This window comes from Nematostella vectensis, chromosome 8 (genome assembly GCF_932526225.1).
Source record: "Nematostella vectensis chromosome 8, jaNemVect1.1, whole genome shotgun sequence".
NCBI lineage: Eukaryota > Metazoa > Cnidaria > Anthozoa > Actiniaria > Edwardsiidae > Nematostella > Nematostella vectensis.
The window spans coordinates 14285339-14302790 of record NC_064041.1 but is presented as its reverse complement, the minus strand read 5'-3'; the positions used below and the strand labels follow the sequence as shown (position 1 = coordinate 14302790).

The 17452-nt window shown below is 43.5% G+C and overlaps 3 protein-coding genes across 3 annotated transcripts; all 3 read left to right on the top strand.

Annotated features, from left to right (window-relative positions):
- Positions 1 to 101: 101 nt before the first annotated feature.
- On the top strand, positions 102 to 7611 carry LOC116617199 (lactadherin). Its single transcript, XM_048731717.1, has 10 exons — positions 102 to 303; positions 1737 to 1850; positions 2190 to 2361; positions 2800 to 2999; positions 3518 to 3637; positions 4260 to 4410; positions 5319 to 5400; positions 5813 to 5862; positions 6430 to 6681; positions 7183 to 7611. The coding sequence occupies exons 1-10, from the start codon at positions 145 to 147 to the stop codon at positions 7266 to 7268; spliced, it is 1386 nt and encodes a 461-aa protein (XP_048587674.1). The 5' UTR covers positions 102 to 144; the 3' UTR covers positions 7269 to 7611.
- Positions 7612 to 8622: 1011 nt separating this feature from the next.
- Positions 8623 to 10162, top strand: LOC125556800. Its single transcript, XM_048731367.1, has 3 exons — positions 8623 to 8733; positions 9163 to 9470; positions 9753 to 10162. Exons 1-3 carry the CDS (start codon positions 8649 to 8651, stop codon positions 9966 to 9968), a joined length of 609 nt encoding a protein of 202 aa, XP_048587324.1. The 5' UTR covers positions 8623 to 8648; the 3' UTR covers positions 9969 to 10162.
- A 2932-nt stretch (positions 10163 to 13094) lies between these two features.
- Positions 13095 to 16756, top strand: LOC125556803 (para-nitrobenzyl esterase-like). The gene is made up of 2 exons (XM_048731734.1): positions 13095 to 13414; positions 14933 to 16756. Exons 1-2 carry the CDS (start codon positions 13346 to 13348, stop codon positions 16607 to 16609), a joined length of 1746 nt encoding a protein of 581 aa, XP_048587691.1. The 5' UTR covers positions 13095 to 13345; the 3' UTR covers positions 16610 to 16756.
- The last annotated feature ends 696 nt before the right edge of the window (positions 16757 to 17452 follow it).

The following is a 17452-nucleotide window of genomic DNA, read 5'->3' as shown; positions in this document are numbered from 1 at the left end:
GTCGTGTTTTTTTTCATATTTCAGTTCAATGCTCGGCATTTATATACGGTAGTGTTGATTTAATTTTCCTCTTGTGTCTCAGTTTGCGACGATTTTGAAGCGGTCGGGCTTAAAACTGGGCAAATTCAAGACAGCCAGATAACGATGACGTCACTGCCCTCTAACACGTCAGCGTACAAGGCCAGGCTATACAGGGGATCTGGGTGGAGTCCAATAACTTTTCTTGAGGTCCAAGACACTCTTATACTCCTGTCATCGAACTATGTACAGATAGACCTGAAGGCAGTGTGGAATGTATTAATGGTAAGGGAGGATCGTTTATCGTAATTATGGCCATGGTCGTGGTCATTTTTCTACATGTGAACTTTAGAAGCACACTAGCATACACACATTGGCACCAGTCGGGCCAAGACGGGACGCTAGCACAGTCTATTACCCGTGCAGTTCGGCAACCATGGACAGCTGTTTCGTCCTTATTAGGACTCGTCAGCATGGCATAGCCGGTTTGCCTCAGTTAAACTTCATCGCCAAAAAAAACTGCAGGGCGACCTCGCCTCGAACGAAGTGCTTTAAACCACAGCTTAGATCCATGTGGGATCTAGAGCTGCGACCGGGCTAGCGTGATGCCAATTGTGCGGATCACGCATGCGACCTTTGCTAGTCTAAAACTCCGTCGGATAGCCTAGTATGTATGCTAGTATGTATGCTAGTGTGCTTCTAAAGTTCACATTTTTCTACAGGTGGCTCTGTAGGCCACATCTTTTGTATTTTTCTTTTCATTTTATCTTTGAAAATAGATGATGTGGGAAAATCTTATTATACACACATTAAAACAAACTTTATACTTTATTTAGAAGGTATTCTTTCAATTTAGGCACTGGTGGTTTGGAGGAGAGGGAAATAAAAACGCAAGAATATTATATATATAAAGAAATTCAAGAGAAAAATAACGCAATAGCTTTCCCCAAATCAGCCGATTGAAATAAATGCTTTAATTACAATTGGTATTTTGCAAGGATGTCGAAATGGCGGAGATTACATTGCCTTAGGTATTACCTAAGAAATGTTCCCTTTTCTGACATAAGACCTTGGTATGGCGTGTTCTCTTCTTTATGTTATAAGGTCTTTATATCAGCCAGCGATTACTTTACCTGGCGTGGTTTATATTCCCTTATTCCCTATTCTTAATTTCTTTATATCACCAGGCAGCGGTCACTTTATTTGGAGAGGATTAAGTTTCCTTTCTGACAATAGTTCTTTATAAATTCAGACAGCAGTCACTTTATATGGGATAGTTTGTTTCCTTTTCTGACATAAGTTCTTTATATCATCAGGCAGCGATCATCTTATGGGCTGGTTTATGTCTCTTTTCTGACATCAGTTTACATCAATCCAGTCAGAGGGCGCTTTATATGGGGTGGTTTATGTACTCTTTCTGACATCAGTTTACATCAATCCAGTCAGAGGGCGCTTTATATGGGGTGGTTTATGTACTCTTTCTGACATCAGTTTACATCAATCCAGTCAGGGGTCACTTTATATGGGGTGGTTTATGTACTCTTTCTGACATCAGTTTACATCAATCCAGTCAGAGGGCGCTTTATATGGGGTGGTTTATGTACTCTTTCTGACATAAGCTCTTCATAGATTCAGTCAGCGATCACATTATATGGGGTGGTTTGTGTTCTCTCTTCTGTCTTTATATGGCATGCTCCCTTTCTTCTTTATTTTATCAGGCAGCGGTTACCGGAGTGCCAAGGGAAAGTCCAATTCCCTTTAGTACAATAGCGATGTCCTTTAGCATGGAGGGATTTGAGTGGAAAACAAGGGTGGACCCCCACAGACAGCAGGTAACAGATCTATCATATCAACCAAAAGCTAGCGCGCGGGAGACCTGTGGTATTCTAAAATGTTAGGGATTGGACCTGTTTTTGGAAATGGCGGCCATAGTTAAAGCAGTATTAGACCAAATGTAGCTACCCTACTAGCAGTTCATTAGTTTTCTCGCAGCCGCTTTCAGTTTCGATCACGCAACCTTTGTGATGAGGGAAATGTTGCGTGACCGAAACTAAAATTGACTGCGAGGAAACTAGCAGTCCTTTTCTATTTCTAGAAGTCCACTTGGTCCTCCGTATAATCCTGTGAAGTTATCCTTGTGGTTTTACTAACAAAGTGCAATTCGTTCAAAGATTATTCCTGAAATCAACAAAGAACAAGTAACGGTTGCCATGGCATTGATGAGTGTCGAGAGGGCTCGCTATGTACGGATTAATATACCCCCGTATAGACGTACGGACGGCGCTAGCATGGCTTTCACTGTTGAGATATTTGCCTGCGGTGCATCAACAGTTATCAGTGGAGGTAAGGTTTATCTTTAAGCTTGAAAGTTTGTTTGTTTGTTTGTTTGTTTGTTTGCTTGCTTGCTTGCTTGCTTATTTGTTTGCTTGCTTGTTTGCTTGCTTGCTTTCTTGCTTGATTGCTTGTTTGTTTGTTTGTTTGTTTGCTTGCTTGCTCTCTTGCTTGATTGCTTGCTTGTTTGTTTGTTTGTTTGTTTGTTGCGCGCGCAATATTGTTTTGTGGCAATCAGTTCTGTGATGGAGCGTATTATAAAAGGCGTGGACTTGGTCCAGGTCGTAAGGGTTTGTAAGTCCCGCTAATGGACGAATGAGAGTGCTCGTAGCTATTAACAATATGTTATTTTAGTACTTTTGTTGGTTGATGAGAATACGTTACAGGAACTATCTCTTCTCGTTAATTTCATCAGACACAGAATACATGTTCTTTGTGGTCGTGTTATAGGACCTGTTGCAGTAGGTGTGGCATCTCGCTTAGCCATTCCAGACTCGCACTTGACCTCTCCGTCCAGCATCGATGCTCTGCATGGCCCGGAACACGCCAGACTCGACACAAAAGTCGCCGGTGGGGGGTGGTGTGCGGTGACATGTGACCCGACAGCTTTTCTCCAGATCGACCTTGGAAAATCATGGGAAATAACTATGGTAGGCAGTGATAGTTTAGAAAGGAGGGCGGATTTTCAGGGTTGCACAGTGAATTATAAAGTGGTTCAAGGTTATATACATGCGGATATGTTTTCCTGAATCACACGGCGAGGTATATTCAAGCAATAGGGGACGCGCTAAGAGTTCACGTGACCTTTTTGGGTGGCAAAAAACAAAATGATCAAACAAAAAACTCTGCGCCCGTCACACCAGATAACGACGTAAAAGTAAAATCTTTAAATGAAACTTAACCCTTTCTGAGAAAAGAGTTCTGTTTATTTTCCTAAGTGCTGAATAAGTTGCTTTTTGTTGCTGTCATTTTGCCGCTAAAAGGCGGACGTGTTTGCCACCCAAACAGTCACGTGATCTCTTAGCGCAAGTCCCCTACTAATGAACAAGCGCCAATCAGGTACAGCGTTTGTGTCCTTTTATTTGGTTATTCCGTAAGATATTCCACGAATAATTTTCGCTGTTCCTAACCGATCGCGCAAAAATAATGTTCAATGTTAATGTAACAGGTTGAAGTACAAGGAAAACACACTACTACGGGACATCTTTCTGGTGTCCAATCTTTTACCCTCTCGAGCAGTGTGGACGGTGCAGCCTGGGTACCAGTACAACAAGACGGGGCTGTTAAGGTATGGAAATGAGAAATTGATCGCAACTCGCAGCTTGTTCCTCAGATTTCTCGCAACATTTTTTTAATGGTCACAAGTGTTCACCAATGACGACGGCTTTTTTTTAATAGCCTTGTTTGCATTAGCAGTGAATTGGCCTCAGTGGAATGCTTTCGTTCTTGTTTCCATGGCTGTAGCAGGGGCACGAGCCTACCCCAAATATTGTTTAAAGAACCTAACCAGTAGGGGCGTGGCTGTGCACCAAATATGTTTCCAATGTTTCTGTATCCCCCCCCCCCCATTTCAAACATATTCCCCACGGCTAGTGCCCTTCGTTTGTTTTGAATTACATGGACATTGATGCCCATATTTAGAAGAGCTTTAAGTTTCCCGCTTTCTGATCTCCAGAAAACCTGGTGAAAAATGCTGATTCCTGTCAATTTGAGACTCGCGGCAAGATTTTGTCAAGAAAAACTTGATTGCTTGGTAAAGTCTTGATCTCGTTAATCTTGAAAAGCCCCTAGACCCAGGCCTCCAAGAGATTTACCGAGCAGGTTTGAAGGTCACCAAAATATTGATATGTTCCCCCCTCTCCCCGCTACCGCACTGTTCCCATGGTCTGAAATCGGTGCATCCCTTGTAGGTGTTTATTGGTAACTTTGTGGAAAACATGTCAACAAAGCATAAGCTGAACCAGCCATTCACGGCCAGATACGTCCGGTTTGAGCCCAGGACCTGTAGTGAGAATGCGTGCCTGCGCGTTGAGCTGTACGGCCACACAGTTGGAGAAACTGGTGAGGAAGCAGGGGTGGATTTAGGGGTGGGGCGGATCTAGGGGGGGGGTGGACAGAGCCGGCCCCGTCCCGGCCCTATTTTCAGATATTTGGCTTTGAAATAACAAAAAATATAAGGAAATATGGAAATACATTGAATCCCGCCCCCCCTTTCTTGCAACCTTTGCTTCGCCTCCCCCCCCTTTTTGTAGCTCCTAGATCCGCCCCCCCCCTTTCTTGCAACCTTTGCTTCGCCTCCCCCCTTTTTGGAGCTCCTAGATCCGCCCCCCCTTTCTTGCAACCTTTGCTTCGCCTCCCCCCACTTTTTGGAGCTCCTAGATCCGCCCCCCTTTCTTGCAACCTTTGCTTCGCTTTCCCCCCCTTTTTGGAGCTCCTAGATCCGCCCCCCCCCCCCTTTCTTGCAACCTTTGCTTCGCCTCCCCCCCCTTTTTGGAGCTCCTAGATCCGCCCCCCCCCCCTTTCTTGCAACCTTTGCTTCGCTTTCCCCCCTTTTTGGAGCTCCTAGATCCACCCCCCTTTCTTGCAACCTTTGCTTCGCCTCTCCCCTTTTTGGAGCTCCTAGATCCGCCCCTGGAAAGCACTGGTCTTCTGCTTTAGGCTGTTCCATTTTTGGTTATGGTCGTGTTTTTTTCTTGTTTTTTTTTTTAATGGGGGTGGGGAGGGTTCGTTTTTAAAGGCTCCTATTTAAAAGTGAAGAAAATGCAAACTGTTATAAATTAGCGGCGAGTTACCCCGTCTGATAAAAGTCATAAGAAACTTATTTTGTTAGAATTTATTAAGAGTTGATTGTTGATTTTTGGTTTATGGCGTTGGAAGTATTTTATCGCGAAAAAAAACAGCTTTGAGCGTTCGTAGCCGTTTGTGTTGCCCTATCAAAGACTTTTCTTATTCATAATCTTATTCTGCAGAAACTCCGAACGTCTTTGAAAGATCAATGCTTCTGAACAAGGGATCTGGTGAATTGTTTGTTTGTTTAACTGAAGTTCCAAGGTAAATCAAGAAAACTCATTATTCCTTAGCAAAACAGTATTTCTCACATCAATCAATAACTGTCGTTTTTTTAATGATGTATAAGAGCCTGGGGCGAGTACGCGGGAATCCTGTGCATTTTTCTAAATCGTAAGGGTCTGGGTCCTATGTTTTTTTAAATGGCGGACTCCCAAAAATGGTTTGTAATGTCCTAATAAAAAAATGACCCAGAGAGCTAAAAAACGAAAGTTTTCAAAAAAGGATTGATGATATATAGAGCTTACGGGCTCCTACATCTGGTCCAATCAACTACGAAGACACGTAGGCTATTAGCTGTTGATCATTAATTTTAATTTTACAGCCCTATTTACAAAGCTCTTCATCTATTTGCTTTCCTTTTTGTCAATATGTTATTTGCTTTTTGGTTTCACAGAAATAAGCCACATTGTCACGTGACCAAAGACAGAGGCTCCAGCTGGACATGTAGGTGCCACGCCCAAAGCTTACTTAGTATCAGGCGTATTAGAATATCCGGTGAATCGGGCTCCCTGTTGTTATTTGTGACGTAATCAGACACTGTCGTCACAGGGTTCCCAAATTGAGAATGTGAGCTTGGTTGGGCTTGCTCTTCTATTTTCGCTTAAACTCTTGACAGCTGTCGATTAGATTCACTAACACCTATTAGCCTGATTGAGCTGACAGCTATCACCGTGTATGATTGATTATTGACAGCTATCACCCTGTATGATTGATTATTGACAGCGGTTGGTCTGATTGGTTTAACCAATTAATTGGTTCAAAGCTTTTGCCTGGGGCCTTTTCGCAGCCCCTTCAGTATGATTGACTGACAGCTATCAGCCTCTGTGATTGATTGGCATACATTACTCATATTGGTGACAGCTATTGTTTTGATTGATTAGAAAATGCTTTCATGATAAATTGATAGCTGTTGCTATATAGAAATCTAATATATATTATACATATGCTATTGCTCTATATCGCCGAGGTTAGTTGCTATGTGTTTATCGTTTGTTTCACAATTATTTTCAGCATTATCTTCTCAAATAATGAACATTGTCGCGTTCGACAAAGATGATAAGAGCCTGTACGGTCTTTCAAAGAATATGACACACACGAGAAGCAAGGACGGCATCAACTGGGCATCGGTGACGAACCGGAAGTGGAAAGCAATCAGAAATAGACCATCTCTGACCACAGCACGCGAAATCCCCTTTATACCGCTGACCAACGCACTTGAGCCCATAGTGCAGCTAAAAAGTTACGCGGGCGATACGTGGATTGGTAAGTGTGGTGTGCGGACTGCGAATAGTACTTATATATATAGGGTTACAGAGCCGTAGCAGGCCACATAAGATTGTGGGGGCACAAAACAGAAACATTGAGAAAATATTGGGGGGGGGGGGGGTGGGGCACAGCAATGTCCCTTCTGGTCCTTTCCTTATAATTTTTTAAAGTATTGGGGGGGGGGGGGGGCACATGCTCCCAGTGCCCCACCCCCTGCTACGGCCCTGGGTTAGAAGAGATTAGCGCCACCAAGAGTAGCAAATAAAACCTGCAAGCACGCAGATGCAATCAACCTTTGTAATGCAACTTAGTCCCAGGAGGGGCTAGGACGGAAATCAGCTAGGGTTAAGATTCTTTCTAGATCGGAATTGTATCCCAGCTCCCATTTTAGCGACTGGATAGCGTTCAATTCTTCTCTTGTAATTTCCATTAAGAAAGCAATTTGAATCTTTATGAATTTCGTATTTATTATGTGTGAGATATTATTGCTTATTCTAGCCAATCAGATAGGAGTGTACCACAAGCCACCCGGGGGAGTAGCACAGATGAAGGCGTCTTTTCTACCACACCCTGCAAATCGTTAGTACATACATCATACGTACGTCACAAGGCGTGTCTTTTCTACCACACCCTGCAAATCGTAAGTACATACATGATACGTACGTCACAAGGCGTGTCTTTTCTACCACACCCTGCTAAACGTAAGTACATACATCATACGTACGTCACAAGGCGCGTCTTTTCTACCACACCCTGCTAAACGTAAGTACATACATCATACGTAGGTCACAAGGCGTGTCTTTTCTACCACACCCTGCTAAACGTAAGTACATACATCATACGTACGTCACAAGGCGCGTCTTTTCTACCACACCCTGCTAAACGTAAGTACATACATCATACGTCACAAGGCGCGTCTTTTCTACCACACCCTGCTAAACGTAAGTACCAATATCATACGTACGTCACAAGGCGTGTCTTTTCACCACACCCTGCTAAACGTAAGTACATATATCATACGTACGTCACAAGGCGTCTTTGCAACACAAACAGACGTAACACAGTACATGCATGACAAACACATCTGTTTAAAGTTGTCATTCGAGTCTTTTGTCCGGCCATCGCCTTATCATGAGGTCACATACCATAGTAGGAAGTACGCTTCAACCATTGTCTTGCTGTTGTGACCGCGAAACACATTCTTAACTCATTTCTAACGAAAACAAACACTATGCACATGGCTGAGACATAAGGGAGTGCGCGCCTGATCAACAATTGGCCACGAAACTCTGAGTCTAGCCTACGTATGACTCGCTTCAAACAGAAGTTAGAAATAAGTAAGATTTCTCCTTCCCTAAAAAATCCATAACTTTTTTGCCCTATATTGTTTTATAAAATATGATCAAATATTCTATTTTTCCCCATTTCTTTTTTTTACTTCTTGTGATGTTTAAATGCGTTGTTTGTTAAGAGCTCTCCAAAGACATATGCCATCAAGGGGTCTGCCTCCATGGAAGATGTGAAAATCTTGGCCAGGGCAGATTCAAGTGCCATTGCGATCCGGGATACGAAGGCAAACACTGTGAAAAAGGTAAGTTCCGATGGTGGTGCGGTGGTGCGCAGTCATAGGTATCAAATGCAAAAAAAAAGGCTGTTAGTATATGACGATCGTTCAATACAATGATAACTTGGAGTAGATTATTCATAGGAATCATATGGAAAAAGGGATAGTATTTGACGGTCCTTCAATAAACAATAGTGACCCACTTTTGGAGGCCAAAGGGGTGGGGGACGCACTTGGGCCCACTTTAAAGTTTTGACTTATAGAGAGGCTTACTGCAGTTTGGTCGGGGGGCTTGGTATGGACTTTTCATGGTTTACAATATATTTGTTCTAGATTTAAAGCAATTTACTATAACGCGCATTTGTTGTCAGGGATCGACCATTGCGTCAGTACTCCGTGTATGAATGGTGGGACGTGCATTAATAAGCTTTTAATGTATGTCTGCGATTGCATGCCGTATTATGGAGGATACAATTGTGAACACGGTAAGATCAAACGTTTTAAAGAAATGGTATATAACCAGGGGTTCATAAGTAGGGGCAATCAACTTCCCCACATTCTCGTATCTTATAGGTGTCACGGCGTTTCCCAGGAGGAGGCTATTTTAAGACGCGCGCATGAGCCACGAAAAGCTATATTCTCTCTTCGGTACTTTGACTCCCCCCCCCTCCCCCCAAATTCCAATACTAATTACGTTGCTAAGGCAATGTGGTATGCAATCTTGGAGTGATTCTAAGAGCAGAGATCTCAGCAAAGGCTTCAGCAGAGGTCTATATAGGACAGATAAAGAGCTTCTTTGCTAATAGAAGCTTTGTTTTTCCAGCGAAATAAAGAGAAAAGAGTCTTAATAATAATAAGGCTCATTTTCCATTTCCCCATGTCTTTTCTTTGACATATTTATTTAATATCTTCAGCCCCGTTCCTTGTCTCAAGGTGCCCAACTAGCACATCTGGCGACATAACATATCAACCAGATAAATGGGAGAAAATTGCCTTTAGAACCAATAAAGACATGTATCTCGTAGCCATCTGCGTACACGGGGATATGACCAAGACAAAGGAGACAACGTTCGACATAACCTTTCGATTACGATACCCTGAAACAACCACTGTGATAAGAGAGAAGTCTGGACGGTACACTATCAGTACGGACTACACACTGAAGTGTCCAAGTCTTGTGCCGTATTTCAGACTGATAGCGGGCACGACGTACATTGCCGAGGTATGAAAACAACTGGTGTAAGGCCTTAGTTTCCGTGGGCGTTTTTACATTTTTAGCTCTTTACATTTTTACGTCGTGGAATGGCGCAAATCGAGAGGGTGGCATAGTTCAAACATAGATAGAGTCTATATGAGTAGCAGTCTGGAATCTTAATAAACATTTTTATTTTTTTTATTTTATCTCTTCCCATTGAGTCCTGGACCCGTCTTGGACAAACTGTTCTTTCAACCTTCATCTGTCCACATCACATTCAATTGTTTTTTGTTCTTTACTTATCTCTAGCTACAGGTGGTGGGGGGTGACATGACCGTTAACAAGCGCGTTGGGTGCTATCCTGATCAGGAGTACGACTGGGGAGACGCCCTGTACCCCGACGAAACGGTTCATATCTGGTGGTTTGACGTATCGGCTAGTGAACAGGTTGATGCCGGAATCACAAACCAAAACGAGGGTTCAGTTCCAGTTCTGAAAATGCAATTCACGACCGTACAAACTTGAGAGCGCAGATGTGTTCTTTTCAAGTTTGATTTAAGTTATACAAACCTATATTTGACTGTTTGTATGATGTCATACCAAGGGGATAGTGTTTACTTACCTTTCTTTGGAGCAGACGGAGGTGACACTGGTCTTGCTCTCCGAGGCTCTAGCTATCAAGAGCCAACTGTATAATGCAAAGACATAATTTCTAGGCAGTCCATCGGTAGATTGATACACCACACCTTAGGGGCTGAACAAACCTTAGGGGCTGACCACACCTTAGGGGCTGACCACACCTTAGAGGCTAACCACACCTTAGGGGCTGACCACACCTTAGGGGCTGACCACACCTTAGGGGCTAACCACACCTTAGGGAGCGACCACACCTTAGGGGCTGACCACGCCTTAGGAAGCGACCGTACCTTAGGGGCTAACCACACCTTAGGGGCTGACCACACCTTAGGGAGCGACCGTACCTTAGGGGCTAACCACACCTTAGGGGCTGACCACGCCTTAGGGGCTAACCACACCTTAGGGGCTAACCACACCTTAGGGAGCGACCGTACCTTAGGGGCTAACCACACCTTAGGGGCTGACCACACCTTAGGGGCTGACCACGCCTTAGGGAGCGACCGTACCTTAGGTGCTAACCACACCTTAGGGGATGACCACACTTTAGGGACCGGTCATACATTAGGGATCGGTCATATATTAGGGATCGACCACACTTTAGGGACCGGTCATATATTAGGGATCGACCACACTTTAGGGACCGGTCATATATTAGGAATCGACCACACTTTAGGGATCGGTCATACATTAGGAATCGACCACACTTTAGGGATCGGTCATATATTAGGGATCGACCACACTTTAGGGACCGGTCATACATTAGGAATCGACCACACTTTAGGGACCGGTCATACATTAGGAATCGACCACACTTTAGGGACCGGTCATATATTAGGGAGCGACCACACTTTAGGGATCGGTCATATATTAGGGATCGACCACACTTTAGGGACCGGTCATATATTAGGAATCGACCACACTTTAGGGATCGGTCATACATTAGGAATCGACCACACTTTAGGGACCGGTCATATATTAGGGATCGACCACACTTTAGGGACCGGTCATATATTAGGGATCGACCACACTTTAGGGACCGGTCATATATTAGGGATCGACCACACTTTAGGGACCGGTCATATATTAGGGACCGGTCATACATTAGGGACCGGTCATATATTAGGGATCGACCACACTTTAGGGACCGGTCATATATTAGGGATCGACCACACTTTAGGGATCGGTCATATATTAGGAATCGACCACACTTTAGGGATCGGTCATATATTAGGAATCGACCACACTTTAGGGACCGGTCATATATTAGGGATCGGTCATATATTAGGAATCGACCACACTTTAGGGACCGGTCATATATTAGGGATCGACCACACTTTAGGGACCGGTCATACATTAGGAATCGACCACACTTTAGGGACCGGTCATATATTAGGGATCGACCACACTTTAGGGATCGGTCATATATAAGGGATCGACCACACTTTAGGGACCGGTCATATATTAGGAATCGACCACACTTTAGGGATCGGTCATACATTAGGAATCGACCACACTTTAGGGACCGGTCATATATTAGGGATCGACCACACTTTAGGGACCGGTCATATATTAGGGATCGACCACACTTTAGGGACCGGTCATATATTAGGGATCGACCACACTTTAGGGACCGGTCATATATTAGGGACCGGTCATACATTAGGGACCGGTCATATATTAGGGATCGACCACACTTTAGGGACCGGTCATATATTAGGGATCGACCACACTTTAGGGATCGGTCATATATTAGGAATCGACCACACTTTAGGGATCGGTCATATATTAGGAATCGACCACACTTTAGGGACCGGTCATATATTAGGGATCGGTCATATATTAGGAATCGACCACACTTTAGGGACCGGTCATATATTAGGGATCGACCACACTTTAGGGACCGGTCATACATTAGGGATCGACCACACTTTAGGGACCGGTCATATATTAGGAATCGACCACACTTTAGGGACCGGTCATATATTAGGGACCGGTCATATATTAGGGATCGGTCATATATTAGGGATCGACCACACTTTAGGGACCGGTCATACATTAGGGATCGACCACACTTTAGGGACCGGTCATACATTAGGGATCGACCACACTTTAGGGACCGGTCATATATTAAGGATCGACCACACTTTAGGGATCCGTCATATATTAGGGATCGACCACACTTTAGGGACCGGTCATATATTAGGGATCGACCACACTTTAGGGACCGGTCATACATTAGGAATCGACCACACTTTAGGGACCGGTCATATATTAGGGATCGACCACACTTTAGGGACCGGTCATATATTAGGGACCGGTCATATATTAGGGACCGGTCATATATTAGGGATCGACCACACTTTAGGGACCGGTCATATAGAAGTTAATAAACAAGAATCCCACTCATTCTATCTCCTTCACAGTCAAGACCTGAAAGACGAATGTGTGATAACTTTTTTAAAAGTTTAAAAATGGCTAGATGAGGCTTGAACCCTGTCTAAACTGAACCTTGCTAAAATTTGGAATTTGCGCAATGGGTTATGGGTAATCACAAGGGAGTATCCCCAGAACTGACGTATGGTAGCCTGTATTATTTCCGGCTGCGTCAAAGGCTAACGCATCGGACGCAATCCGAAAAAAACTATCTCGCCCAGGACCCTATGAGTCTGCCTTGTCAATCAAATTTGCTGCATCATGCACTGCAACTGTTTCTGTCGGATATAGGAAAAAGCCAACGAAGAGTATGACCCACACGGAGAATGGAGAGGCAGATAGGGAACTTTCGTGCCGTCATACGTTTCGCTCGACACTATTAACTAAGGAGGTAGCCTCAATGCTCATGGTAGTAGGGGCGGGAGTAAGGGATCTAAAATAATTTGGGAAATTATTCCGGCTACCTATTTCCGCAGTTACTATACAGAAACTCCTCTCCCCCCCCCCCCCCCCCCCTCTTTTAGAGACTGGGTATGAGTCAATTGTTTGGGATGCCTGTGGACTTTCTCGAGGGATGACGTAATGGTATGACCATCCGAAATGCCTCACCGTAATCGCAGTTTATTGTTGGCACCAAGCGCTTCACAACTTACGAGGAGCTTTTAGGTCAAGGGCTGCTTTCTTTCTATCTAGGTTACTACAGGCATACGAGTATTGTCGGTTACAAGTCAAAGAATAAGGTCGCAGTTGTTGATGAAGTCGAAATTCGAGCGAATTTTGTGACATATACCCGAATATTACTGCTACCAAGACGACTTTCTATTTGTTCCAAAATGAGCTCATTGGTCAACGAAGAGCTAGACGAAATACAAATCGAAAGGCACCATGCTCCTTCTAAAAAAGTAAGTGTACGACTCCAAATAAGCAAATTCAATTTGATGTATAATCAAAATAATCCATAAATTATCGTTGCAATACCATCAAATCTAATTCCATAAAGTTACTTTAAATTAAACGTGTATCTGTAGTACATTGTCTATATTTTCCCCACGTGATGCAAGATTATAAACAAGAGTAACCCGTGTTAATCCCCGTGCAAAATGCACCAATAACAGCCAGCATTGCTTACGAACTCTTGTTTGACAGACTACAAGGAAAAGGTAAATGTCAAAATGTGAAAAGACAGACAACAATTCAAAGGAAATGTCAAAATGCGAGAGAATGTTGGCTCTCGAAAGCTTTAGATTTCATGCATTGTAAATGAGTCACACGTCACAGCCCTTGTCATGCAAGTCGTGTCACGCACATCATTGAAGATTTTGTGATATTTTGTCATTTTTTCTTTCCAATTACCCTTTATGCGTGCAAGGTGAATTCAGTTTTCTATCGATATTTTTAAAAGCGATTTTAACATTTTGCTCAATACAGGATCACCTCAAGAGTCTAAATACATACACATAAAAAGGGGGAGGGGGTGGCGGTATAGCCTTTGACTGGCAGCTTTCTGACACCTTAGCTAACCCATAAAGCTTAAGTAAAACCAATCGCATGTGTGCATATGATATACATTTCATTATCTCTGAAAAAGCATGGTGACAGTAAGAATAAAATGATTCTGCACGATAAGAAAAGCGGAGGAGATGGAGTTTATTGGCTATGACAAAATGTTTTGCATTAGGGAAAGGGCATTATTTAACGGGGGGGGGGGGGGAGGAGGTTCTCAAATGCTGATACAGGGTTTAGGGGAGGGTCTTTTTTTAACAGGTATTCTGATCAATTTCTGAGCCTCCTAAAAGTCTGGAATTTCAAAATTTTTCTTGGGAGAACAATGTGAAGCGCCTACCTTCAGCTTGCACTTTCATGACTTTTGTTTGGATAGCATTGAAAATCATTATCCCCAAAATGTGGCCTTCTACTATTTCTATCTTTTGAGTTTTGGTTTTATTAACTTCTTCCATCACTGAATTTAAGAATTTCGATCATGTCAGAGTCCCCCCCCCCCCCTAATAACTTTTCAGATTGGTGATATGAAAATGTTTAAATAATATTTCTGTTAGGATGAAGTTAATGATGCTTTATTCTATTTTAACAATAATTAGCATTTCATTTATTTAAAAATGGCAAAATTTGGTGGTGTTTAAGGCCTGCTCCATCGCTCCTTTATGGGCATGTCTAAGCCAGTGTCCCCCCCCCCCTCACCCCACACACACATACAATATTGTTTTTTTTGTTTTGGGGGAGGGCCTAAATTGTTGGTAGCCTTTTGGGGGTAGGGTCATCATTTTTGTGCTCTAGATTGGGGGAGGGTCGAAATCTTTGAACCAGAAAAAAATTAAACTTAGCATCCGCTCCCCCCCCCCCCCCCCCCCCCGATAAATAATGACCCTTCCCTTATTAATGTTGAGCTTTTTTGGTCTCAGGTCCGCAACATAATAATCGTTGTGCTCATCCTATCAACTGTCATCTTCGTCGCCGTCCTTATTGCGTTACTGACACCAGGGAAGAGTTCTGAAAATGATGAAAATGACGACGAAGATTCTTCAATTCTTATAGCCACTGATGGTGGAACAATACGAGGTACTAGGAATTCAAATGCTTGGGTGTTCAAGGGGATTCCCTACGCCAAGCCCCCTATAAATGACATGCGATGGAAACCACCTTTCCCATGCGGGCATAATCACTGCTGGCAAGGTACTTTTAATGCTGCTTTTTACGGTAAAGTTTGCCCTCAGTTAAACAGCGAAGATCAAGTCATCGGCAGCGAAGATTGCCTTTATTTAAATGTTTGGACGCCAAGTGTGGATATCAAGCAGCCTGTACTTGTATTTATTCATGGAGGCGAGTTGACTTACGGATCTGGACACGATAGTGGGATTCATCCGACCCCGGAATTTGTGAGTAACTTGGGTGTTGTCGGCATTTCTTTCAACTACAGACTTAACGCGTTTGGATTTCTGAGCCTAGACGCTCTCTCAGACGGCTCCAAAAGCAATACGTCTGGAAATTACGGATTCATGGATCAAATTATGGCGTTGTCGTGGATTCATACAAATATTGCACGTTTCGGTGGAGATCCCGATCGGGTTATACTTCTTGGTCAAAGTTCTGGTGCCACTTCCTCCCTTGCTTTGTTAGTGTCCCCGCTAGCTAATGGACTCTTTCACGGTGCTATCCTTATGAGTGCATCCCCTGTATTCAGTAAATCAGCCAATGATGCTTCTAGTGACAACAAGGTTTTTGTCGAACGTATGGGCTGTGCCCATGACAGCCTTGCTTCTACGCGTGAGTGCCTCTACCGTTCTAATGTAGCTAGAATTATACAGAAGAGCCCGTGGAATGTATACCCTTACTGGAGTATGCCAGACCTGACCGATCTTCCGACTCCGGGATTTTTCAGCGGTGCCTTGGCAACAGTCGATGGGCATGTGGTACCATACCCACCATTTATTGCGTTGTCTTCCGGTAGGAGAATCAACGATGTACCCGTCATTTTAGGCACAACAGCTCAGGAGATAGACTACCTTCCCGGAAAGCTCTTCAACACAAAGGCAGACCTGAGTGACTTCAAGAGATACGCCAGCGAGAGGCTCTCAAGATTCCTGAGTGATGCCGAAATCGAGAAAGTATTTTCAATGTACCTGGTTGAACACAAACATCCGCGGCTTTCGTACGCTAATATCGTCACGGATATCCGAGTCACGTGCCCAACACGTGTGCTTGCCGGTGGCGCGTCCACCGGACTGCGTAGTGTCTATCGTTACGTGGTGACCAACTGGCCTAGTAAGCCAGTCACGCTTGTGGGAGACAAGACCAGTACTTACGCCTTTCACATGTGGGATCTATTGGCGTTTTTCGGTTTCCCTGAAGCGTTCGGCTATTCGCCATCTGCCAGAGATAAGGGATTCATGGTCAATTTAAGAAGGGAGCTTGGTAGATTCATCCATAGCAATAAGGTTGAGAGCTCAGGCTGGAAGCCCTATCCTGAGGTGACCGCTCTTTTCACTGACAGCGGACTGGACTTTGCGCGTTCGTATTTGGATAGAGAATGTGACCTCTGGTTAGGGCATGGCCTGTTTCCATATGGCTGGGTCAACTAGTTTACGTCAAAGACAAAACAATATAAAGGCAGAGCAAGACTTTTTTGAATAATTTATTGAGTATGACAGACAATCAGATGTAGTTACACATTTTCCAAAATACGTTGGTGCAAATGGCGAATGGCACATGGAAGTACTAAGATCAAAGTTTCTTGTGGTCTTATTTATTTGTTATATTTAAAGCCGTATTGTCACCAGTTTACTTCCGGTCGATTACCTAACAATATCCGATGATTTTTAACGGAAAACGCGAAAATTATTTCAAAATATTGAAAGGAGTGTGTCTATTGGAAGTTTCTTTGAGGATGTGATTGATAATTTAGAGCGGGTGGCCTGTTTAATATCTCGGATTTTAATAGATTCTTTTGTCTTTTGAAGGTTGAGGTTTCCGTCGGACCTCCGTAAGTAAACAGGTGACAATGCGGCTTTAAGGTGATAACTAAGAATCGTATGATTTATCAATAATTTCCTGCATTCAATTAAATCGAGTCCCCTGATTTTTCGATGCTAGAACTGTTATTTAGGAATTGCCATTTGCACGGACAAGGTCTACTGATAGGTATATAGTTCTATTCTGCAATGACACTGCAAGTGTAGCGCCATTGCTTCTCCAATCCTCGAGAAAACTGTTGACACACTTCCACATTTGGATAAAAAAGTCGATTGATGTACATTATTCAGTTCATATCTTTGCTTTATTCATTTCCTATCTTTGCTTTTTCGTTCAAATAAAGTGACCACAATTTGGCACCTCCCTTGACACAAACATGACACCTGCTAAGTTTGGTTGTGAAACCTGCCTCGTACCCAGGCGTCTGGAGTCAGTAAAAACAAGTGAAAAAT